At 34.3% G+C, this 27,548-nt stretch overlaps 1 protein-coding gene across 1 annotated transcript in view; it reads right to left on the minus strand.

The window, feature by feature from the left end:
• LOC128994190 (la-related protein 4-like) overlaps nt 1–27,548 on the minus strand; it is an 89,907-nt gene that overhangs the window by 16,895 nt on the left and 45,464 nt on the right. Inside the window, exons 5-11 of the mRNA XM_054418562.1 lie at nt 26,770–26,902; nt 23,693–23,866; nt 23,187–23,323; nt 22,528–22,640; nt 15,994–16,134; nt 15,352–15,582; nt 9,369–9,535 (exon numbers count right to left, since the gene is read on the minus strand). Of these exons, the coding sequence (XP_054274537.1) occupies nt 9,369–9,535; nt 15,352–15,582; nt 15,994–16,134; nt 22,528–22,640; nt 23,187–23,323; nt 23,693–23,866; nt 26,770–26,902 (1,096 nt within the window). The remainder of the gene's footprint in view (nt 1–9,368; nt 9,536–15,351; nt 15,583–15,993; nt 16,135–22,527; nt 22,641–23,186; nt 23,324–23,692; nt 23,867–26,769; nt 26,903–27,548) is intronic.

The raw sequence follows: 27,548 nt of genomic DNA on the forward strand, positions 1-27,548 counted from the left end.
GTAAGTCCGAAAACAACTCTAAAAAACAATAAGCAATAAATTGCAAGAACCGTTGCTTATATCATTGGGTATACACGTATGTACTGACGTGTATACTCAATGCTTATATCGAACGAATGTACATCGTGAGAATTTCCATTAGTTGTTCCATTTAGTTGTGTGTCCATTAGTATAATAGTTTAGTTGACTCTTTTAAAGTCAGCGGAAATTGTGACTGTTATTACCCTTGAAATAATGTTTGTGTAGTACTTTGCAATCCTACCAATGCTTATAGAATCATACGATTACAATATTCTGGCTAGAATATGTCGCATAGAGTGGTGACTACTGTATCTTTTTGGTTTGCTTGTAAAACAGGATCAACAGAGATTTTCCATCGACTTAAACAATACGATAGGTACTCTCAAACTGTTCATTGCTATAACAAACTATCACACAGTTTGATGAATATTTGTGTGTAAACCACATACAGTACACCTGTAGTCTATCTATTTTTCCTTTTATTTTTTCAAGACTTTATAGAAAATCACGCATTACGTGATCAGTGAAGAAAGGTGTCAACCTTGTTTTATAGGTAAAGAAGAACACTGCTTCATGTCAGAGCATTCAGTTATCTTTCAGTTATCATTCAGTTTACCAAATATTTGGTGAGAATTGTAAATGCTAGTCGACCTGTACCTACCCTTCTAGACCTGTACGTAAAAAGAAATGTACTGTACACTGTTTAAGCTCGTCAATTGTACTCTGGATGAATGGGCAAGAGATAAGAGGGGCCCAATCAGCTGTTTGATAACGGTATTCGTGCGGTTTACTATTTGAGTTTCCTCGTTCATAATTCTACTATAGGCTTTATTTCTGCATAATACAACCGACTTGCTTGCCCGTAAAATATTTGGGATTGAAACTGTTTAATAGTAATAGTATTCATTAACGTATTATTATTAAATTTCTTGTTGTCCTATTATTCAACAGCGACTCGAAAACCCTTGTTTCTCTGTAGTACAGCAATATTGTTACGCACAAGTATTAAGATTGTTTAATACTGACATTGCATTATTATATTTTAATTTGAGCCTAATTACGACGGTCTACGTACACGTTATTAGTGATATAGTAACATTGTTTATTATCATATTGTTGTATTACACGAAAGACATTAATTTACGACGATCCTTCGGCTTACATATTATTGGATCATTTGTTTACGTATCACGATTGTAAACGTTGATTGTTGGGGTATAATTTTAGCGATTTAAATATTATACAGAGCACCTACGGTTAGGAACAAACTCCTACAACAGTTTTATTGTTATTTAACATACTAATCAACAATAACGTTTGCCGCCAATTGTATTAAATCTAATATGGGTCCTTGGAACCTATTTTTGTTAGTTTGGATGTACTATCTCTTCCCGATGGTGTAAGTGCTGACTGAGCCAGAAGACAGGCAAAAAACAGCCTTGCAAGAACAACGACTCATCCGTGCCTACCACGACCACTCCCGCCGTTATCACCGTGACACTGGCGTACTACACCCAAGGCAATAGTTTTAGCATAGATTTATCATTAACTTTAGATACTGCAAGTAGAGATTTCATTTAAGAGAAACAGATAAAGCATTGACTTTGGATACTACAAGTAGTCATCCCATTTATGAGAAACAATTATACAATTGACTTAGTGGACTTGTAGGAGACATCTCAATTACGTGAACTATATTTAGCATTGACTTTGCAAAAGTATTGGATTACAGTACTATGATAGCTCCGCTCAAAATTGCAAGCAGACAACTGCATTGTACACCTAGTACATATTAGTACACGAAAAATAATGCAAGGGACCTTGAAAGAAATATTGGCAATGAATTTTTCATAATGGCAGAAAATAATTACAGTACAAAGCACTGTGGTGCATAATCAACACAGTAAATCAATGAAAAAAGAAAAAAGTTCAAAATCTACACATTTCTTTCTACATCTATTATTTCTTACTTTACAAAATCACCGAAACCACGCTCTCCTCGTGTAAGTATAGATATATTGTGGGAACTACATCTGCCCTAGGTTGAATTAGCATAATAGCGCAAGTTTAAATGAGAACAATTGTATGACTAAAACTAGTAAAAATAATTGATTTGGTAACTGATGACGTTGTTTAGACCTATCAGGAAACTACACTCCTTTACCACGTAAATATCTAACATAGTTTGTACCTCTGTGATTTCGTCTAATCATATTCAGTGATTCATTATTTACATAGTTTGACTTTTTCGTAGGCCTGGTTGTAATATAGCTTATGTCTGGTTTTTCATAGGTGTTGTCGTTGGTTATACAGTAGTACTTGCACATATTCGCGCCTTTTTTAATCCCGCGCTTTTATCGAGTGCGTTGACATTGACTAGTTATTCCAACTATTGTCATCAGTTTCTTGTTCTGTAACACACATTCTAATCCTGATGTATCCCTCACTACATTTCCGCCTTGAACTGCATTATTTGACGAGCGTCTGGTTTAAATACATTAATCGATTTACAAGCTACATTATGAAATATTTATAATGTACCTTGCAAATCGATTAATAGATAGTCTACTAACTAATTTACTCCCTACAAATAATTAGGTAATACATTATTTAATACAGTGATATCAATGACAAATGTATATGATACTTTTACTAATACAATATTCTTAAATTTATTACACCTATTTGCAAATGTTTCAGCTACCTTGTCCACAGTAACATTTACATTCGTGTAGTTCTTGACAGAAGACTTTAATACAAAACTAGATGTATGTCTCTTGGACTTGACATAATTTCAAAAAGAAGTGATATTGTATACAACTCACAACAAAAATCAAATAGTTAGTATACGCTGTCCTAATTGTTATTTTTACTTCCGATTTTATAGTTGTAAACAAGGCAATAATGGTGGTTGGAAAACTTAAGTTTTTCGCATACTTGTCTTAATTTACAGATTCGGTTGCATCCTTTGTTAACCAAAAAGGATATTTACATTTATTGACAAAATAAAACTTAGACTGATCGATGATTATAAATTCGATGACAACTGCATTTGCATCACCATACTTATGCAAATAGGTCCAAAATAAATCTCTCATAGACAATATAACTTATAAAGACCGGCCTCTGCAGTAATATGGTTTACCGTACTTATTAATTGCGTACTTATTAATTTACCTTACTTATTAAAAAATAGCAAAGTGCCGAAAATTACCAATTTGTGGGTAAACCAAAGTAATCCAACCTAGCTTACTCTAACCTAACCTAACCTAACCCATGCTTAGATCAGCAAAGTGCCGAAAATTACCGATTTTGGGTAAACCCAGCTTAGGTTAGGGCTGAGGAGCTCAGCTAAAGGTTATTTTAGGGAGTCCTTGGAGGCTAGTGGCCATTTTGGATAATTTCAAACAGCTGCTGAAGAGCGATTTATCGTCCAAAAATATTTTTGCAAACACCAAAGTGATTATAATTTAACATCGAGTATAGTGTGAGATTAGAAATGTTCTTTGTAGTTTTTTATTGTTCTCCAGTGGAGTCAATGAAAGCTAACAGCCATCTTGGATTTGTCCCCCATAAGAGCGATGTTAATTACGTTAATTTCAGACAGCAGCTGGAGATTTATTTACAGTCCAAAAGTATTTTTTCAAACATCAGAGTGATTGTAATTTAAATATCTAGTATATTGTTAAATTATAAATTGTCTTTGTAGTTCTTACATTGTTTTATGAGTTACAACGTCTAGGCTCCAAGGACTCTTTTACACTCTTTTATTGACACTTACCAGTCAAATGTGGCGATATTAATGATTTATAACGCTTTTAACGATTTTCAAACGTGTTTTTCGTGGTGAAATATGTGTTTGCTGAAAAAGTGCAAGAGGAAAAGAAGTTTGAAATGACTCGAATAATAAAAAATAGGCTTCCATTAAAAGAAAAAAAGATTTTTCAAGCGCTTATAATCGCCGATTTCTAAAGCTTTTCTCGATTTCCAAACGTGATTTTCAGGGTGAAATAGTCGTTTCCCCCTAAAGTGCCAAAGGAAAATAGCATAATTTTGGTAGATAAGGTAAAAAATGCGATAAAACATAAGTAGTGCAAGTTCAGTATTGCCTCCTGGATTTCACCAATCACGTATTCAGACCCTAATTCCAAAATTTAGTTAACCTTGCGCTGAATTTTGAGATAAATATTGCAAACCCACAACGGACCTTTCCAGTTCTTGCTTATCTTTACCGCATATCTCTCTTATCTCCAAGACTACAGACTGCGCAATGAAGGAGGGTCTCGTGCCTATGCCTAATCTGACGAAGAATGAGCAAGAGCAATCGTACATTTGTTTTTTTAATTGTGGTGTAAAACTTTTTAATTTATGTTTAGATGTTATTTAATTTCTTGTTATGTGAGTTTGAATTTAGTATGGTAGCCATTTCAGAAGAAAGTATTAAAGTAATTTGAGATGTTAAGATTATGAAGAAATGTCATTTCTTTAACAGAAATACTAAGATAACTTCTCAAAATGACTTCTAAATTGTTATTTATTTTGCTAATGCAAACAAGCATCTGTTTAGTAAATATAATTAAATTATTTTGTTTATTACGATTGTGTTAGTGTATATTACTATCGATATATCGAACTATTGACAAGAATGCCACATTTAGCTACCCCATTCAGTTTTTCATATTTAAAAATCATATCTTACAAACAGAACTTTCCAAATTAAACATCAAAATTATTTAACTGACCTTTACCCTATAGAATCAGGAATCCCCAAAGGAAGCGTACTTGAACCATACTTGTATATTCCCTTTACATCGGACCTACCAGAAATTGTAAATACTATCGTTGCCACATTTGCGGATGATATGACCATTTTATCTGTCCACGACAAACCGGTTCAAACTACAGCAAATTTACAGTTAAACTTGGATGAAATTTCACATTGGTTTAAAACATGGAGGTTCAAAATTAGTGAAAATAAATCAGAAAACATTACTTTTACCCTAAATCTGGCTACATGTCCTCCAGTATCCATGAACAATATTTACCACCCTAAAGTAACAGAAATAAAATACTTGGGCATGCACTTAGATGCAAAGCTTAATTGGAAGGCACATATCTGGACTAAAAGACAATATCTAAATTTTAAAATAACTAAGCTTAATTGTCTTCTTGGATCTAAATCAAAACTTAGTACACAAAATAATGTTACTTTGCAGAAAAGTTATAAAACCAATTTGGACTTATGGGATCCAACTTTGGGGATCATCAAGTACATCAAACATTGAAATTTTTCAACGATACCAATCAAAATTGCTACGTAAAATTGTCAACGCACCTTGGTTTGTTACTAACAGAACACTTCATAATAATCTTAGAATTTGAAAAGTCAAAGAAGAAATTACAAAATCTAGTGAAAAAAGATAATCAAATTGGAAAATCATTCAAAATCGTCTTATACAAAACAACTTTTGCAAAACTTATGACAGCTAGCCTGACCATACTACTGGAACGAATTACACGCGGTTGGTACCAAATGAAAGATATTTTCCTGTAGATGTGATGAATCCCTTTATAAATTAAAATAGGCTCAAAAATAAACACAAGAAACGAATTTAAAATTTTAAAAATAACTTGGGCCGTATGGGTTGCCATGTAGGTAACGAAATAGAAAACCAAATAGAAGAAATTCCATTTACATGTCTTATTTATAGCATAGGGTAAATATAGATAAGTTGGAAAAATACATACTTTTGGTCAAGTTTCCGACCACAAGGCGAGCTCTCATCTTGCACTAAATTTATTGGACAATCACAACACCATTTACGACATTTAAACCTCCCATTCAGATTCGGCTGTGTTATCAAAATTATCTTTGTCAGCTAGTGTTGAGAGTGGTAAATCACTATACTTTTAACGTTGTATTATTGTTAATGTATTTGCTTATTTTTCTACTTTTGAAACAGACTGTAAATTAAATAAAGTTGAAACCCGATTAAGCTACAACCCATTTAATAGTATATTTCGTACCTAGGGCCAAAAATAAGGTTTTGCCGGCTCGAGATAGTTCGACTTCGTCTCGATCGAGAGCTGCAAAACCATTTCGGTCCGTGGTACGAACGCTATTTTGCACCACACTATACCCTATTGCCACTATTCACCTCTATAATAATGCACACTGATGGTTAGCACAACTACAACTTTAAGGTTATGTGAAGAAATAATTCGAGGCATCAGCAAAAATAAAAATAAATTGTTGCTAGGCAACGGTGACAATAAAATAATTCTATGGATACTGATTGTGTATTTAATATGCATTCATGTTTTAAGTAAGTAAGCGGGCAGCTAATTTTGCGGCCCTAGGGACCAGCGACCACAGAATTAAAATTAAAATTTTAATTCTGTGGTCGCTGCTAGGGACCTGCTCGGTCCCCGAATAACGATGACAGCTAAAAACCTAATAATTCTATAGAATAACAAGCTGTACCCGCTGGCTTTGCCCCGTTAAACTAATTAATTTTCAAGATTAGCTCGTTCGCATGGCTCAATCAAGTCCTGGTTGAAGTTCGTTCGCTACGCTCTCTCACCTTTAGGTTGGAGCTCGTTCGCTGAGCTCACTTGCCTTGGGGTTAACTCGCCTCCAGGTTGAAGTTCGTTCGAAACGCTCACTCAGCTTTTGGTTGCAAATTAGCTGTTGTCATAAATTGTTAAATTGACACAGCTGTTATGATTCATTAATTCCTTTTAAATATGAAAAATCATAAGGTTAAGATGGGAAACTCCAGAGCCACTGGGGCGGAGCCCGAATGCCCGATCATAATAAAAACTACTTAGTTTTCCTATTTAATGCCCAAAGAATCGGTGTATCGAATTTCAGCCTCCTAGGTAAATGGGAAGTGGGAGAATTAGTGATGATGCGTGAGTGAGAGTGAGTGTGTCAGTGAGGGCTTTGCCTTTTATAAGTATACATAGCACATTCAACCAGCTGTTAGTTAAAACAAATTATATTGGACTAAAACAAATCGATGATTACAAAGAATACTTTAAAAAATAATTTGAACATCCTACTACTGTATTTTACTATGCACATTTAATTAAACTGCCATCCTCGTACCGAAGAATTAAATGTATCAATGGTCAGCATTACACATACATAGTATAAATAAGTCAACCATAAGTATGTATTTGAATTTTCTTCCAAATGCTGAATTTGTGTCACAAATACTGAATGTTACAGCTGTTATGTTAAGCAAATTATAATGTACTAAAAGCTAGCTAGAAGCATTGACTTATTGGAGAAGGTTAGCATCGGCTGCTAGACTTTTTAAAAACTAAAACTTAATTTATAAAAAACTGGGACATTAATTTTAAATTATGGCTTTGAAATTATCTAGTTCTCAAAATTGTCTTTCTTTCAACACAAAACTAATGAAAATCCATCGACTGGTTGATTCAGAATCGTGAAAAAACCCCATTTACGTTATAATAATATATATGATAGTTTGGACAGGTTTCAACCCTTCCGTGGCGTAATACATTACACAGTTTATATGTAGACTACATTATAACTCATAAAATAGTTCTACAATTAAATGGATCTCCTTTTACAAACGTATATAATAACCAGAAATGTTCAGATCGTCCTTGCGTGTATTTTATGCCACAAATTTTGACGAAAGGCTTTTCATTACATAAACTATACCTATTTACAGTGTTGACCAAACAGTTGGCAAGAAGCATTAATAAATAAGCTATGTACCAAATATGATAATTTTAGCTCTATTCTAATTATGACAAAACACGAAGTAACTAAAAGCGAGTTTTGTTGGTGTAGTAAGCGTTGCAGGAGGTCTACTTTACACTGAATCGACGTTCACTTTTATTGCTTTTGATCTTCCGACACTTTTGACTCAGCGAAACTGAACTTGTATTTTACCGTATTTCGTTATATTAATCCTGCTGTTGCATTAGGTCAAATTCCCAATAAGTCAATTGCTTTAACATAGACTAAACTTTTAGCCCGGACTGTACTATTTGACTTTCTGGGATTTTTGATCTACAGACACTGCAAACATTGTAGTTTTTGACCTAGCGGCACAGGTATAAATTATTTGATCTTCCGGGACTGTTGACTTTCAGCAACATTCCCGTTTTAATAAACACATACTCACAAGAACTAAAACAATAAAAAAAGCACGATTACTTGATATATAAACGGTAAAATCAAAGCCAATACGTTGGAATTGCTACCAGGCGGCATATATTTATTAATACAAAGTTAGAGTAAAATCACCAAAATAATTAATTTACCATGAAAATTAAAGAATACAACATAAATTAGCAATAAAATATTATACCCTAAACCTTATAGTTGTAAAAGAGCAACGACATTTAAAGTACAGCCAGTATTGCGCCAATCGTTCACGATATTCAACATCGTTCACGTGAACGACTGGAGCGTGAACGACTGGCAAATCTGATCTAAAATCTAGTCTATGAAAAGCTACATTTACTGCGTTGGCATCCAATTTGAGGTTAGGTTCTAGGCCTAGAAACATTGTCAGAATATGCAATCCTTTTTATTGTAAGTTGCAAAGTTTGTGAGTTATTAAAGTGAACGACTTGAATCTTAATTAAGGTACTGCTGCATTTCTTACCTGTTTATCAGTTCATTTCCAAAAATCTTCTTAAAATTCACAAAATTGTTCAGATGTGGCTACTGCGCAAACTCATCACAAGCACTAAAATGTGTTTTGCCGCCAAATTACGCATCGCCCCGTTTCGTCTAGAACCCATTTCGTCGAAACGTCTTTGACATGCTGTACCTTGGGGACTGCCTTTAGACAATTAAAAAAAAAGGTCCCCATAGTATTTAGCATTTTATTACTGCTTGTTATTGAGAGCAGACGATCTCCCGATGTTTATAGTTCCATTATATTGCAAAATTGTGAGGTTATGAAGTATTTATTTTTTGAGTGAACATTACGGCATTAGGCTGGGGACAGTGAACGACTGGCAAATTATGATAAACAGTCCTGCTTTTCTTGTTGAATAAATTATTATTAGGATCTAAAACTATGTTTGCTGGAAAGGTAAGGGGTTGGATAATAATAACAACACATTATTACTTAAAATAGTATTTTTATTTTGCATTTGTGCCCAGAGGACTTCAAAATCACCCATTATGTGACATTGACCCTTATTGGTTTCACAACTTGTCGTGGTTATCTAAGGGTTTGAAGTTGGCTACTTATTTAGCATTTCAACCACTAATTTTAACACTCCCATTAATAAAATACTAAGTTATTGAAATAGTTAATAGACAGATATGTATATGATGGATATCTTACCTACTGTTCCTAGAACCACTAAGAAACCTCGATCCTTGGGCTTTGGCAAAAGGAGTTTGAGGGGCGAGGCCATTGACAGAGAATACACTGCCAAATTCAAAATAAGCTGGGCTGGAACCCCAATGTGGAATCATACCAGTTGAGTAGAACGGCTGCTGTTGAAATGTCTAAACAGGCACAAAACAGACAATTTCATTGCAAAACTTTTTTATGTAACAAATAATAAATATTGAAGACTAAAAATAACCATCTTAGACTTTAATCAATACTAGGGATGGGCTGATTCCGATTCTCGGTACCAGTGGTATTGAAGAATCGCAGATACTCAATACTTCACTTAATTGTACTCAATACTGATTCTGAAGCATTGTTCTGAAGCATTCTTCTCATTTTAATCCTGATGTTCAGGGCTTTAATTTTATATGCAACATGACTATATTCTAAAAAAATACAATTTTCAAGAAAGTCTTGAAAAAATTGTATGTACCGTATTTAAAAAAAAATCATTTTTTTAAATTATGAGCATTGGCTGCATAATGCGTTGTTCGGAAAAAGGTTTGTATCGAGTGGCCCTACTTACTAACAACAACAACTAATAATAGGCTATACGTCAAGCTATTCTCTATATGCTATGTAAGATTCATCATGGGATGGCTTTAAGATTACCTATAATGAACTAGAGGTGGACCGATACCAATACTCGATACGAAAATGTATATTACCACGTCAATAACCTGTATGGCTGGGCAATGTCACAGTACTGTACACTACGACGTCAATAACCTCTATGGTCGGGCAATGTCACAGTAGTGTATATAACGACGTCAATAACCTCTATGGTTAGGCAATTTCACAGTACTGTATATTACGACGTCAATAACCTCTATGGTTGTGCAATGTCACAGTACTGTATATAACAACGTCAATAACCTCTATGGTTAGGCAATTTCACAGTACTGTATATTACGACGTCAATAACCTCTATGGTTAGGCAATTTCACAGTACTGTATATTACGACGCCAATAACCTCTATGGTTGTGCAATGTCACCTAGTACTGTATATTACGACGTCAATAACCTGTATGGTTGGGCAATGTCACAGTATTGTATATTACGACATCAATCAAATCAAATAAAATCATCCCTTATTCATAATGTACAATATATACATGAATAGTGTCAATTATAAAGAATACCAACATAAAATAATACAAGCTGCTATACCCGTGCTTTGCAACGGGAAGAAAATGTGACGTAGAGAGCTATTAAAGTGGTGGTGCTGATGCGTGTTTTAAAATACAGCAACTCTATGATTTAGTTTGAAAATATAACTGATTTAAAAGCGTAAACCTACTTACTTTCAAACCCCTACTTTTGATATTAATAGATCCATAAGAATATGACACATACCTTAGCGTAGCAATAGCATAAATTGCTTCATATTGATGCTTCATGAATGACATGTTTTACCATAATTCTTCAATTTTAGTCAAGCCTCTTCACATGTCTTACTACAGTATATAAATTGAAAAATGAAACTTTGAGCAATACTTTACAAAACATATACAACCTCACTTTAAACCCAAACATAACCCTCCCCAATCTACATAAAGCGTCACAAACATCTTTTTAGAGTAAATAAACAAACACCAGTTCATTGTACAGACCAGCTGTTTCATTAACTAAATTAAATTAAATCAAATCATTCAAACATTGGAAGCATGCTAGGCGTAACACTTTGAAAATCAGCCTGTGGGGCAGAGCCCTTAAGAAATTCTTCCATATCAATACTTTTCGGCAAATCTACACACTCTAAGCTTCATTTTGATGTGCCATATGCCTATATTTGTATTTGGTAAATGACCTTAACCATTTACATAAAATTTGATTGTATCACTTTAATAATATAATACAATATAATATAATATCATATTATATTAATAATATAATATAATATCATAATATAATATAATATAATAATATAATATCATATTAATATAATACATAAAATAACAATAACCTGTATGGTTAGGCAATGTTACAGTACTGTATATTACGATGTCAATAACCTCTATGGTAGGGCAATGTCACAGTACTGTATATTACGATGTTAATAACTTCTATGGTTGGGCAATATCACAGTACTGTATATTACGACGTCAATAACTTCTATGGTTGGGCAATATCACAGTACTGCATATTACGACGTCAATAACCTGTGGTTAGGCAATGTCACAGTACTGTACATTACGACGTCAATAACCTGTATGGGTAGTCAACGTTACATCACTGTATATTACGACATTAATAACCTGTATGGTTAGGCAATGTCACAGTACTGAATATTACAACTAGGGATGTGTCGAATCCGGATCTCGAATCCACCGAATCTTAAGAAAAGATCGGGGTTCGAGAATATATATATATATATATATTTTTTTAATAGAATTATGAGGCATATACTGTAACATTGACTAACCATAGAGGTTATTGACGTCGTAATATACAGTACTGTGACATTGCCCAACCATAGAAGTTATTCATGTCGTAATATACAGTACTGTGACATTGCCTAACCATACAGGTTATTGATGTCGTAATATACAGTACTGTGACATTGCCTAACCATACAGGTTATTGACGTCGTAATATACAGTACTTTGACATTGCCTAACCATACAGGTTATTGACGTCGTAATATACAGTACTGTGACATTGCCCAACTAATATCATCAACTAATAGTTTCATTTTAAGATTTGGAAAAGTTTTAGCGTCCCTAAAAAATGAGGGATTATGGGCTCAACTGGAGATTACTATATATAAGATATATTAACCTTTAAACATTACCAATTTAATTTTAAACAGTATGATTTAAATTGGCATTCTGTTAATTACGTTTTTTTAATAAGCCCTTATGACAGTGTGTATCTTCGGATCCGGATCAGAATTTTTCAAGATCCAGATCCGGATCCGGATTCGGTACTGACATTTTCTTGGATCCGCCCATCACTAGTATCGATAATTATCGTGATTCGAGATCCGATATGTAGTACGTGTTTGTTTATACATAATGAGTATTTAAGTATAAAAAACTAGGTTAGTTACAGACAGGTTCAAAACATTGATGGTTCCGATCCATTGTTGACACCCCTACACGGAGGTTATAGTGACGTCGTGCATAAGGGCCAGGCAGGCCGGTTCACAGTGAATCCACTCTGCCGAACCTATACTCTTGGTATCATCGGGAACATAGTCAAACACTTTTGTTACTAAATAAAACCTATCTATTGCCATACTTTTCTCCACAGATGTCGACTTATTCTACAATGTCTTTAAAAAATACCAGGTTTCAGTCAAAATACTTTTGTAAAAATTGACAATGTGCTGTTTTAACACAGATGGAAATCTGCAAGCGACTGAGGCCGAGGGTGAGGGAGGGCATGTGAACCAGGCTTTAGAGCAAACTTTCTCTTTTCCTACCCCATGTCCCGTTAGACGGTGGGCGGGGCTTCACACTAATAAACACTCAGTTCATTCATTCACAGTAGAGAATAGTTTTTGTGGCAGTGACGTATGTCTCTTGTCTGCTCTTCATAGCTCACACGTAGATTGCTTTCGAGAAATTATAAGTGATAATCTTTATTAAAAATAAGTGAAAAACTGTTGACATTTTCAAGGAAGAAAAGTTAAGAATTAAAAGTGTTAAAAATAAAAAGGTTGTTTGATTAGTTATTCTGTATTTAAAAAATATCCTCATTTATGAATGTGTTTTCAGCTAGACTTGATGATTTGTTTATAGTTAAACAAATTTTGAAGATATAGGCCTATAACTGTTTTTCATACAACTAGTGAGAAACTGTCATTATATAGGAAGTTCGTTTTTACTCTCTTAGGGGAAAAACTTACAGAGTATTTGTAGGCCAAGATGTAAGTAATTTTTTTTTTAATTTATAGCTTAATGAGTTAACTAAGACAATAGATGCGATTTCAAATAAATACAAAAACTGACAAATGACAGACTTATATAAGCCTATTTATATATTAGAGGAAACTTTATTAGATCTCATGCTTTAGTCAAATTCAAACATTTACAGTAGGCCTATTTTAAAATAAACACTTAGTTCCATATTTTTGCAATTGTTTTTTGCAATTAATAATAAACGTTTAACACCAAAATATAAGTTAAGTTTGATACACATACATATTGTGTTTTTTATGGTATAACAGTTTATAATATTATTAGTGGAAGAAACTGTGCCAAAAAGATAGGTATCGGAAGTATCGGTATCGAGAGTACTTTGGTGGTATCGGTATCGACAATTTTTGGTATCGGCCCATCTCTATAATGAACATAATAATTATTAAAAAAAACAATGTTTGTTCCTTTTAGCCCAAATGTTTGTTGTTGTATCTCCATTTTTATAAGGTGTCTAGTGAAAGTGCTTTGGAACTACAATATATAGGGCCTATATATGCCCTTCAACATTTTAATAGGTTGGTATTGTGTACTTAAGTGTCATTAAACAGATAAGAAGACACTGTAGGAATGTAGGGCTACCATAAGCGTCCTTTTCCTTTACATAAACTATTAGCTGTATTAAATATCAAATTTACACTACAGTATTTACAAAGAAATATTGAGATGTGAACCCTACACTTTATTTTCTTAATACAAGTCTGGAACACAATAGTATTTCACTTGGTGAGTGTGTAGGTTCTTACAGTTGCTGTATTTGGGTTCAGTATTGCTCTCACATCACTGTTTTTGATCTCTAAGACATCTAGATTTATTTATTTACTAGTGTACCTGTTGCTCGAATTCGAGCAATTGCTAAGTATTACTGGCGTTATTATAAAACGAATATCAGTCATAATTTCTGATGACTTTAAACGATTTGACTCAAAGCTTTCAGAAATACTCAAGATGTACATAACAGATTGATATAATCAACATTTCTTGTAAATATCTTATCATTTTTCAAAAGCTTGTCTTGGTTTTTAGTGTTTTCTACAAATAGCCTTACTCATAGCCGCATTAGGTTGTAAATAATAATAATTATAAATTCTAAAAAAAAAACAATATTTCTATTTATTCTCCTTGGTGGTTTTCTATGACTTTCCTATGTTTCCATAGTTTGCAAATCGACTCTTTCAATGATTAAGAAATGCAGCACAGTGTTAATTTAGTTTTCTTTTTAGTAGGTTATAGCAAATTATCCAGGCTCTTTCGCTTTATTCCATTGTAATATTCACGACAACCCTAATTCAAATAGTATTTTATTTCAACCAAGTCAGTAAATGTTTGTAGCAAACTGTTAAATTAACAAACTTATTAACTGTTTACAATTAACATTGGTTCTTCTTCTCACTTTTAATTTCTGACAACAGCTGGAGTTTCATAAAAATTTTTGTTACTCCCTAATTATTTCTCTAAAAAGAAAGTTTCCTGCACAACTTCACGTTACGCTCTTTCCAATGACACCAAGAACATGTAAATCGGTTCAGTAGTTTCGGAGGAGTAATTGTCACAAAAATCTTGCTTGCGTATTAAATAAGTATAGATTTATTGCTCTTGAAAGTTTTTACATTGTGTAGCATAATTATTCTAATATTTACATTGAAATAGGTTACATGGAAGTTTTTTTAACTAATTACACTTTAAATAAAATTTATTTTAAACAAATAAATCAACACATAAAAGAAACGGAGGAAAACTACAAAACATTGTTCATTTATCAGGAAAGCCTTAAAACATTTAACTCTTAACCCCTGGGGAATATACTACTGTGCCCCTAACTCCAACGGTGCGCAGTGTACTCATCAACCGAATAGAACGCCTGATTTTTCAAGTCACGCTTCAGTTTTGTTTTGAATAGATGGGAGCTTTCCAGACTTTTAAGTCTTTCAGGAAGACACTTAAGGATAATTCTTAGTAGTTACCCTTTAGCACGACTTATGTCCTTGCCACTGGCTCTACTCACATAGATTTGCACTGGACTGCCGTAGTTGAGTTGAGAAGGTAGGTAGCTGCCGTTGGAGATGAAGCGCTGCTGTGTGGGAGGGAAGGCTGTGGAGGGGTCAAAAGCAGGAGCAGTTGTGGCAGCAGGAGGTGGTCTGTAACCGTTCTTCATTGTTCCCATTGCACTCACAACTGGTGGTATGGGCAACCTGTTCATCGGTTTTGCCTTTATTCTAGCCATTATGGGTTTACCCTGAAACAAAAATTATTTCAGTGCAATTTGCTAATTATTGGATTCATTCAATTACTGGTAACGTTGGTAAATTTCAGAAAAAAATCAACTAAAAAACTATTTTTAAGTATTTACTAGACTTGATCAGTATTTTTAACTTCATTATTCATTCTACTTAAAACATGTTTTCTAAATAATGCAGTTTTAGATGTTTTATTGTATTACATATGTGATTTCTCTAGCATCCTAAATACTTTCAAAGAAATTGCTAAACTAAGAATAATTATTCAATTTTAACTCGATAAAGTGGTCCATAATACACAAAGATATTTGAGTATTAACGAAAACATAAGTATATAAACACACACTACATTATATAACACTATCGTAGACCATACTTATGCATAATGAAAAAAAATGAAAATCTTTTACCTGGAACTCTTTAACTTCCTCTCTTAAAAACCTGTAGGCTTTTTGAGCATCTTCATCATTTTCAAACGTAACATACCAAGAGTTATTGTGCGCAAACTCACAGGAGATAAGTTTTGGACAATTTTTCCCAGAGAATAAAGCCTGAAACAAAAAACAACAAATTAAATTGTATAGAACAATATAATAAAATAAAATTTAAGTACTAAAACTAGGGATGGGCCGATTTTGATTCTTGATACCTCGATACTTCCTTTCAATGTACTCGATGTGAAGGATCAGTCCTTAAAATGATCATGCTCATATTGAATCACATATTAACTATGAAATTAGTATTTATGGTGGGACAAAGAAAAAGAATTTAAAAAAGATTTTGAAAATAAAAAAAAAAGCTATCAGGATAATACATAAATTAAAATATAACCAGTCCATCAAATCTTATTTTAAAGGGATGGGCATTTTTACAGTTCACGCCTTATATATTTTTGAAACAATTAAATATTTTGTAAATATTGCTGAGACTCAAGAATTGTCTTTGCATAATTATAATACAAGGGGTAAAAATTATTTAGCTAAAGAAAAACCAAGACTTGAACTTTTTAAAAATAAACCTTCTTATATTGGAAACTATTTTTTTAGAAAACTTCCTAGCTTTTTAAAAAAGAAAAAGACAAATCTAAATTTATGAAAAAACTGAAGGCATTCTTACTTGACCTTGCACCTTACAAAATATCTAATATATAAAATTCTCGTGTCACGGTGTTTGTCTGCAAACTCCTCCGGAACGACTTCACCGATCGTTATGAAATTTGGTGTGTAAATTCTGTAGGTATGCGAATCGGACGTAAACTATTTCCCGTTTCGAAATTCTTAAAAGGGCTCCGCCCCAGTGGCTCTGGAGTTTCCCATGTTAACCTTATGAGAAATGGAATTAATGAATCTTAACAGCTGTTTCAATTAAACAAGTTGGTTCTGTTCTATGATGTTCAATAGCATTAAAGTTACAAGGATTACCAACAGGGTGCAGCACTATTATTTCTTTTACATTTATGACAACAGCTAATTTGCAACCAAAAGGTGAGTGAGCGTAGCGAACGAACTTCAACCTGGAGGCGAGTGAGCGTAGTGAACGAGCTAACCTGAAGGCAAGTGAGCGCAGCGAACGAGCTCCAACCTAAAGGTGAGTGAGCGTAGCGAACGAACTTCAACCAGGACGTGATTGAGCGATGCGAACGAGATCATCTTGAAAATTAAACGTAACGGTACTTTCTTTCCATTGGTCTGTCTTAAGGGAAACCTATAACTTAGGCGATACGAAGTTCGCCGGGTCAGCTAGTAATATTATAATAATTTCAATTTAAAATAATGTAGCCTATAGTATTTTGTTTAAATGTTTCTTATTGCTAATTTAGGTAGTAAGTAACAATAGACACTATTCATGTACGAAAATTTGTACTGTGTGAATAAAGACTCTTTGAATCTTGAATCTTGGTATGGATTCTAAAATCTATTTTTAGTCAAAACAGATGGTCAAAATGTTTTAAATGACAAACTCTCATTCCAATCGAATTCCATTTATAACACCGCAATCCAAATACTGGATGGGGGAGGAGGAGAGAAGGAATGAATGCGAGCCAGCAGTGATAAGGAGACAATGGCTGACGTCATACCGTTAGACCACTGACCACCAGTTCGAGCTACAACTTCCACCCGGTCGCGTCACCTGTCTCGTGTTCCCGAGTACTCGGTATTTTTAATGTTAAATGTTCGTGTCAATGTATGTTTTCGTGTGTTCGTGTTTTATGTACTTATGACGACCTTCATATATGGAAGTGAATAACGACGCCTTGTACGGCCTGAAGATGGTTCCCTGTGAACCGAAACTATAGTTGCCACAAGCAGCATAATGGATTACTGAATGCAGGTATTTAAACCATTATAAATATTCAAACGTAATCCGGAGGCTAACAACTCTTAAAAATGAAATGGATTAAAACTTAATCTTGAAAAAACGCAAACAATAAAATTTTCTGTCAGAAACAATGGTAATAAAATTGAATCCCTTAAATTGGCAACGTCTCATAAATTTCTAGGTGTTTACATAGATGAATCACTTAAATGGGATGTACATCTGAATCAATTAAAAAGTAAACTTAGATCCATGTCAATTGTATTTCTGCACTTAAGGGACTGTGTTCCTAAAGAAACTCTGAAAATGGTTTATCATGCTTATGTAGAATCAGTATTGAGGTATGGTATAATCTTATGGGGTCAGGCTACCGGAGTCAAATCAATATTCAGGCTACAAAAACGCATTATCCGTATTATGACCAGCTCTCATCCACGTAGTTCATGCAAAAATCTTTTTCGAAATTTAAAAATCCACACCCTAACAGGACTGTACATCTTGGAATCACTAAACTACATTCATTCAGCTAAAAACTACCTCCCAGAATCAATTCAAATCAACCATAGATATAATACTCGAAATGAAAACATTTTTAGATTTCCAAGGCACCATTTGACCCTTTATGAAAAAAGTCCACTATATGCTGGGCTGAGGCTGTACAATGTGCTGCCTGCAAACTATAAATTGCTAAATGAAAATAATTTTAAAGATAAAATAGGTGAACTCTTAATTGACAGAGCCTTTTATTTAATTGCAGATTTTCACAATGCCCCTTTAGTTTAGAATAGTTTTATCATTCAATTTTGTTAATTTATATTATCATCTTGATTACTATTTTATTTTTAATATTCTGACAATTCGAACTCTGACAATGCACCTATTCTGTATGTAACACATGTAAAGAATGTTATGTGCAAATAAAATATGTCTATGTCTATGTCTATGACATGTCCGATCGCGGCAATAGAGGTTTCCGATCACGCAATCTTCGGAGACGTGTTTTAATTGCATTTGAAGTGCTTTTATTGATAACATTCCAGTAATCCGGCATTTTCACTAATCCGGCAGTATCAAGGTCCTATATCTGCTGGATTACTGAGAGTCTACTGTATAGTCGAACACTTAATAAATGGTTGATCCTTTAACCCCCCTAAGTGTCGCCCCCCCCCCCCCCCCCCGTATTGGGGGGTTTCTGATGCGTGCGAGTGTCGCCTGCCCAAAATCGGGCGAGTTTGTAGGCGATAAGTTTTGTTCATTATTTTATACATGTGTGATCAATGGTCCGGCTTACTTATACTGAACTGTTCAACTAAAACAGGGATGGGCCGATTGCTCTTTTTTTTGGTAATAGGCACACTTACTTAATTGCGCCATACCAACGCCAAAACCAAGTCGTCCAAGTCCAAAAATGTGCGTTCAAAGAAATGGTATGTTATTTTAGATGAGTGAAGGAAAAAGAAAAAATATCACAGGTGTTGAAATATAGCTAAGTTTGGAGTAAGCTCAAGACGAAAGTACTGATGGTGTGACAAAAAAATGGTGTGGGTAGGCCTACTTTTTACCAAGACAAAAATATATGCTTCACTTTTTTTATGTAAAATTTTATTTAAAGCAAACGAAATAGGGTTTTACACGGTTGTTTTATTTCCCAAGTGAGCTGGTTGAACCATAGACTAAACAACACAAGTAGCCTTCTCATCCCATTGTAAATTATGAAGCTTGTTTTTCGTGTATAGTTCATGGTTGTAGGTACACTTGTTAATTTTAAATTCGTTGACCGATACTCAGTTAGTAAAATTGTAAACAACATATTAAATACTAAACATCAATTCAATCCACAGTCGTGCGTCGATTGGGAATCGTATTGACTAAATCGTCGTGCCGTTCCGCCTGCGTCTGCCTAGTTTTAGTTTTACCGTCAGTGCCTGTCTACACACACACACAAACACGAACACAGACATTACCTATTGCGATCAAGGCTAAGTCGATACCGGCAATAGTTGCTCGCACTGAACTAGAGCTACAACCGAAGGTAGCACTGAATGCGAGAATTGAGAGATGTTGGCCGCCATATTTACTAGGGGAATAGTACTTTGGAACTATGGCAGTGCAATTCCCAACAGCCAATGAGCTGATTGATTCTTCTAGTGGTACCAACATAACAACGTTTTACAGCGTCTCAATTTTCTAGCAGAGTTGCTGTGCCAGTGATGCCGACATTTGGATGTTTTCAGTATATGACTATTTCGTTTCGTAAAAAGCAAGAGCAGTTCCCTGATTCCGTTTACTTATTACACTTAGATACGATAAATAACTGAGAGCGCACGATAATTTTGGGCCGGCATGAACTACACCAGTGGTCTGATTCAGAATCTAAACGAACGACAAAACATTGACCATTGCAACTTCCTCAAAAATATGAGTTTTTATTTGAAATCGGTATCGAGAATCGTGAGTAATATTTCAGAACTGGTATCGAATCGACAAATTCTGTTATCGACCTATCCCTATTAAAATACAATTAATATTCGACTAATAAACGTAATTCAAGCCATGGCCTTAAGTTTTGAGACCGAGTTTGGTTTTGTTCCAGCTATGCGTAGATTGACACTGCTACTGCTGTCGCTGTGCTGTTACACGTTATTATAGATGGATAGAGCTGGCGGGTGGCGGCGAGTCGGCGTATTCTGTCAGCGATTCTCAAATCTTTTCTTACGTTTCGGTGGATTCAAGATTCGGATTCGACTCATCTGAGCTGCCACGCCCGTGTCATGTCATTGACTGTCGTGTCTCAGGTCTCAGTCTTTCGTATGCTTATTGACGACAAGTATAACATTGCGGAATGAGGTGTTGAATATGAAATGTTTCTTAATCAGCATTTTTTACAGTTAAGGAGGATGAATCAGGGAGTAAATACAAACTTACTATAAATTAAACTTTATTACACAATAATCCATATAAGCTAATGTACTAGTCGGCAGAAAAATTACCACCTGGAATCGAAGGAATGAAATCCTTGTCATTATTTTCTACTTAAAGTACATACACAAACCTACATACACGGACGGGACGAAGACATTACGAAACAAATCATTCAATTCAATTTAAACAATTTTATTCATGCAATTTTTAAATTAAGTACATAATCCCATGTGCCATGCAAAGCACGTGCAGGATGAAAAACACATTTTTATTAATACATTTCATTTTATGGCAGCAAACAGTTCATTTTTTTTCTTCTTTGTCACTTTAACAGAACAGTGAGTAGACATTTCCTATTGCAACAGTTTTAATCATATAAATAACACTTATGCTATAAATAAACAAATTAGAATAATTTAATAAGAACACGGTTTTTAAAAAGACAATAAATTCTACATGCAAATATAAATAGTAATTTATCTAAAACAAAGCTAAAAATCATTCGTAATGTCTTCATCCCATCCGTGTATGTGTGTTTGTGTATGAACTTTTAGTAAAAAAAAAAATGACAAGGATTTCACAATCCAACTGCGACGTTTTGACAATGGCCGATACAAGCCGAAACATGTAAACGACCTTCAATAAAATTGAGCTGTTCGTCGGATTTATAAGGTATGTAACCTATTCATGATGATGATGATGTCTCCGTCATTGTGGGTGGTGTTCATGATTTTTCAACCAGGAAGAAACCACTTATAACTACAATTAATGTACTACACACTAGGCATTTTCACATTCTATAACCAGTTCAAATTAAATTACCTCTTAAAACTAAAAGATGACTCTGACCAAAACATCAAAACAAGTCAAAATTGCCAACTATGCAGTGCACAAAATATCAACCTACACAAAAGAAAATTGTATCGGACAAAAGAAAACATTTCTAACCTGGCTCAGAGATGTAATAAACTCCTTATCAGAGACACAATCTTTAACGCACTCTGTGTCTCCTCATGACCTTTATGAAGCTGCATTTAAGTTAATTTTACTAGTTTTTGTTATTTATGCTTTTTAATAAAACAATATGGATATAAATAAATTTGGGCAAAATTACAGTAGCAAAAAGCCATGGGTAAAATGCAAAATAGTATTTTGCTGATCTTATTTAGGACAGATAGTATAACTGAGACTAACTGGAAATACATAATGTAATGAATACATACATACAAGGTGTCCAGCGTTCTATCAAAATCTATATATAAAGCCAAAAGTACCCATGAACTTTTGAGAAAACTACAAGTCACACCCCCATAAACCATATACTTAAAATGTTCGTCATGACGAGAAACCTTGTGCAAAATTATCCATTATTTCATAAGTTGCCCTATAAGGTCGTAATTGCTTTCCAAAGGGAACTTTCCATTTACCTAATGTTAAAAATACCTCAGCTGTTATTATTTGTTTGTATTCTGCTTTGTTTATTTCATCTTAACTTAACCAATCAATAGTTTCATTAATACTAATGTAGTAAAATGGGGTGGAGCCCGTGGGTAACAGCTAGTAAAATTTAAGGACAATTCCAGGTCTTCCAAGTCCAAAATTAAAAATTTCCAAGGCAAGATGAAGATTTGGTCAATGGTGTGGACCTGTATCCTTAACAAAGAATAGGGCATTTGTTATCGTTACTAATAAACTGTGCATCTTACCTTAACTTCTTCAATTGGAGTACTGTCAGGAATCTCCCTAAGGATAACAATGCATCTCTTATGACTGGGCCTTACTTTCTGGCCCTCTTCATCAACTTGCAAGTTGGGTGATTCTGTAAGCCGACCAAACACAATTACTTCACAGTAATACTGGGAAAATAAATATCTTTAGATTAGAAGATGGGAAACAAACAAAATTAAAAAATGTTGTTTATCACTGTAAATAGACAATGAAGCAACTAAAAACAATGCAAAATACATTGGCAAGTTATCTAAGTAACGTTTGAGGAATTAAAGACGCATCTGATCCTAAATTGGATGCCAATGACTTCAACAAAAATGTCTAAATCAATATATTTCTAAAAAAAATGTGCCTGAAATTTCTAATCACAGGGACAAACCATAACGGCCTACACAATAGAATTTGATAAAGAGAACCTATTTGTTATACTTGAGTGAAAAAGTAAAAGACTGTGACCCTTGATTTTAGATTATGAACTAGACATCTAATCTGTCTGCACCAGATTTACACTTCTAAAAACATACTCATCTTAAATAGCCCAAATTTGTACTGTTTTGAAATTTGAAGGGTAATTTGTTGAAGTTTTTTAGTCTTCATAGCTTTTATACCATTATTGCCTAATTTAACTAAGCCTTACCCCTTAGAACTTCCGTGATCAGTTTAATGTCCTTGGTCAGTTTCTTCACAGCATTAAAGTTAGCCACGGTCCAGATCGGGACGTATTGGTCGTTGTCCATTTGAGACAGCAGGTAGGTGTCGTTTGCCAGATTTTCCCTACAAAAAATCAAAGTCATATCTGTATATATAACCAAGTGTCATTTGAATATATATATATTCAATTAGACCTGCATCTGATCTAACCCAAAGATGTTAACTGAAAGAAAGGATCATGAGGTTTTAAGTTCGCCTCGGTAAAGAAGAATTTATATATCAAAGTGTAATTATAAGATGTGATTAAGAGTGAGTAATAAGTGTTTAAAGGTGTGTGTGTGTGTTTAAGGTGAGTGTTTAAGTGTGATTATAAGAAATTACTTTGGGTTAATCACTCAGGCAATCAAGGTCATATTGGTATGAGTTTTTAAGAACCCAAATATATTTTATAACACAAGGGGAAAATTAATATCAGTACGGGAGGATGTATACCTTGAGAAGTAGTATTCGAGCTGAGAGGAGAGCATCTGCTTGAGCTGGTCAAGAGGAATACTCGACTGTGTATTCTCCGCTGTGGCCGGGGGGCTAGTGGCGGGGGCCGGCCCCCCCTCGGGGGCCGCACCATCACTGAACGTCTCCTGAGGATCCACTACGCCGTTTAATGTGCTGTCAACACAAAGGAAACTATGACAGAATGTTTCCACTAAAAAGTTTTTACTTGATAGGTGTTTTTGACACTACAGGACTAGTATGTATATAAATGTGTGTGTGTATGTATAGTTGTATAGGCCTACATAGTTATTAATAAACTAGTGATATGACACCCTGCACAGTTGACAAAAGCCATGACAGCAGCCATTTTGTAGTTTGTAAATTATTTTACCTACGACCGTTTTTTAAAGCAGCCATTTCAGTCCAGTTCTTAGAATTGAAAAGTTTCACTTTACAGCTGTTTACTTTCATATCCGCATAGTTTCATTTCATATCCGCATAGTTTTCTCTTATCCACACAGGTAACGGACCAATGAGGTTCAAGTATTGAGAGAAAATAATTAAAATTGTAATGCTTCGAACGTCAACTAATCAGCTGATCAGTTGACCAATTTAAGTGTTGATCCGACTTGTTCATGTTGATACTCGCGTATTCTTAATTAAGTTGGTGGAAGTCCAAAAATAAATGAAATATTTGCCGAATTGTACCTGATACAATATTATTTATGGTAAGAATGCTGCTGGCAATGTAATATTTAACGAAGTTTAACAAACACGTAATTACAGTAAATCAGCTGATTATACAACAAGTCGTTGCATCACTTTCAGTGGCAATGACAATACACGAAAACATAACCTCTCTAAAAAGTTATCATTAGTGATTGTTAGTAATTAAATCCAGATTGATAGTAATTAAAAAACGGTCGTAGGTAAAGTAGTGTACGCAACTCGCGTTAATAGTCTTTACGACACTCGTTCAAGTTTTTAAGGCACTCGCCAAGGCTCGTGCCTTAAATTTTCTACTCGTGCCGTAAAGACTCACTTAACGCAATCGTTGCGTAAACTACTATTTCTACACCTGACAAAGTCCCTCAGGGGAAGAAATATTGTGTGCATAGTGTATTTCTACATTTTCTATGGCCTACCTACACTTTCGAGGTAAGCTAGCTGCTATCCTCTTTTTTTCTACGATTCAAAATCCTGGTCTAGAGCCTTTCCTTGAACAAAACTAGGCTGAGTGATAAGATCAAGTAAAGAGATGCAAAATTTAAAAAGCTGATCAGACTTTGGCAAAATTCAGTGGGAGTCATTAACAGTCATTTAACCCTTCCAGGGCTATGGACGGATATATCCGTCAATTTTTGTTTACTTTCCGGGCTTAAAACGGATATATCCGTCCCGAGAAATTTATTTTCTGGGATAAAGACAAAGATATATCCGTCCAAAAAACGAATTGATATATAATTTTTAAAAATAGTTGTTTAGCCTCCGGATTACTGTATTATACTTAAAATGGTTTACAATACCTGCATATAGTAATCCTTTGTTAATGATCTTGGCAACTAGTTTCGGTTCATTAGTGAACCTTCTTCAGGCCTCAAGGTGTCAAATGATCAGGTATATCATATAGTAGCAGGTATTGTAAACAATTTTAAGTGATATACAATGTTTAAAATACGGTAATAAACATTACACTGCATTATAAATGGGTTATTTTGTTTTTGTGGTTGGCAATAATGATTGCCGCAGCTGTTTCGGCTATTTCACACCATAGAGTGTGTGTAAGTAAATATGCTGTCACTTCACACATGGTTGTTAGTGAGTGATGTTTACATATTTTGTTTTGTCCTTTATTTTTATGTTATTGAGCTAAAGTTACTAATGCAAACGATCTGAAATTTGAAGATGTTTTTGGGATGCTTAACAAAAGCATGTATGAGAGGGGTTTTAGACTTGGCAGTGAACATAATAGTATGAACTAGTGGTCGTCCAGTGGTCGATACTCGACCAAAAAATATCCAATGTACAGGCTTCTCTATTTTCACCCCACACTGTAAATAAAACGTGTGATTGTAATTTGTAATTTCTTACATTTGTTTTGATTTTCTGTTTATATTTTGTTATTTCGTCACCAACATAGCAACCTATAAGACCCATGTTAACTTTTTAAAATTTCAAATTCGTTTTTTGTGCTTATTTTTGAGCCTATTTTAATGTATAAAGGGATTCTGTACATCTACAGGTAAATATCTTTTTAACAGTATGCATAGACTTTCCTTGCTATGCACACGAGCTTAGAAAAAAGGTTTTAAAGAAACATGCTTGCCTATTAATATATAGATAGATTGTGATGGATATGATGAACCTGAAGAACAGTCTTTACCGACCGTAGTGGAAGTCTTGCCGGGGAATGGGATTGAGGACATGGGAGCGGAACTGAGTGGTTTACATTTACTTAAGAATGATAGATACATTTTTATGGATAAAAAATAAAACAAGGGAAGGAATAGCCTAAGGTTGACGGATATATCCGTCCACCTTATGTTTTTTGTGGGCCAACAAAGACGGATATATCCGTCAAATCAAATTTTATTTTCTTCATAACTTTTCTAGAAAAATTAGTTCAGCCTTTATTAAAATCTTTTTATGATCCATGAATTATTTCAAGTGAAATAAATACAAAACACAACCACTTTAGTTTTTAATTTTTGGCAAAAAATAATTAAGCTCCAGCCCGTCATTTAATTTAGCCCTGGAAGAGTTAATAGTGTGAAAAATGAAATGTATTTTCAACCTTTGGATTAAAGAACTTTTATAGTCGAAATTGATATAGACCTATTTAAAAGAAGTTCAGCTTACATTTGATGGTTTTATTTCCTTGAGTAAAATGTTATATCTATTTGACTCTAAACCTCGGTTTCTTCATGGTAAAACTTTTTTATCACCTTACTATGTAGGTTCCTTCTTATAAAACACTTACACCATATAACGTATATTTCTAACAAATTTTAGTCAGTTTGATTTTTTTCAAGTGAACTAACTTATCCAAGTACAATGGAACAGGTGTCGCCTCATACCTGAAGTCATTGACAGATTCTGCCGTGGTAGCCGAGACAGAAGCAGGGGGTGGGGGAGCCTGGGGTTCAGGGGAAGCAGCATAAACCGCCCCTGAAGGGATCTTCCCAACGTCCCCATTCATGTACACGTACCCTGAAACAACCGAAACTAATTAAAATTAAAATCTCAAATATGTGGTTTACTTCTGTCACCGACAATGAACAGGCCTACCACAGGACTAAGGTGGTTTGGACAGTTGAGAAGAAACTAGTGCATGGGTTAAATTTAAAATTGACTCATTCAAAATCCGTTTTACAGCTTAAATGAATTTATGAAGTGCAATTTTGTTATAAGTTCTATTTAAAACAGGTCATTGTGCTATGTAATTGATGTAATTTTATAAAAAGAAATTAGATTGTATCATGATGATTTTTTTGTAATGTTAAATAATATAAATAAAACCAATTTTTCTTATTCTTATTAAGTTAAAATTAGTCGCACGTATAAGTAGTATTATTAGTTCAGTTCTTTGTTAATTCAGTTATTCATCCAGTTCTCGTCCAAGATTGTGGTTGCAAAATAAGGGGAGCTACGAAGTTAGTTTAAATATGTTTAAACTAAGTTTAACCTCCCGCCGGTCGCACCAAATCTATTAGATACTGCAGCATGAAAATTCCCGCCATTTACGTGTTCCCGCCCCAAAACCAGTCTTGGCCACTGTGCTGCTTCCTCCCCTCCCCCCTCACACCTCAGTAGCGCTGTTAGCGTCGTCCCGTGCACACATGCCTTGTTTTGCTTT

Source organism: Macrosteles quadrilineatus, unplaced genomic scaffold (genome assembly GCF_028750875.1).
Source record: "Macrosteles quadrilineatus isolate MER2022 unplaced genomic scaffold, UCM_ALF_1.0 Scaffold_5__1_contigs__length_97177068, whole genome shotgun sequence".
Taxonomy (NCBI): Eukaryota; Metazoa; Arthropoda; class Insecta; order Hemiptera; family Cicadellidae; genus Macrosteles; species Macrosteles quadrilineatus.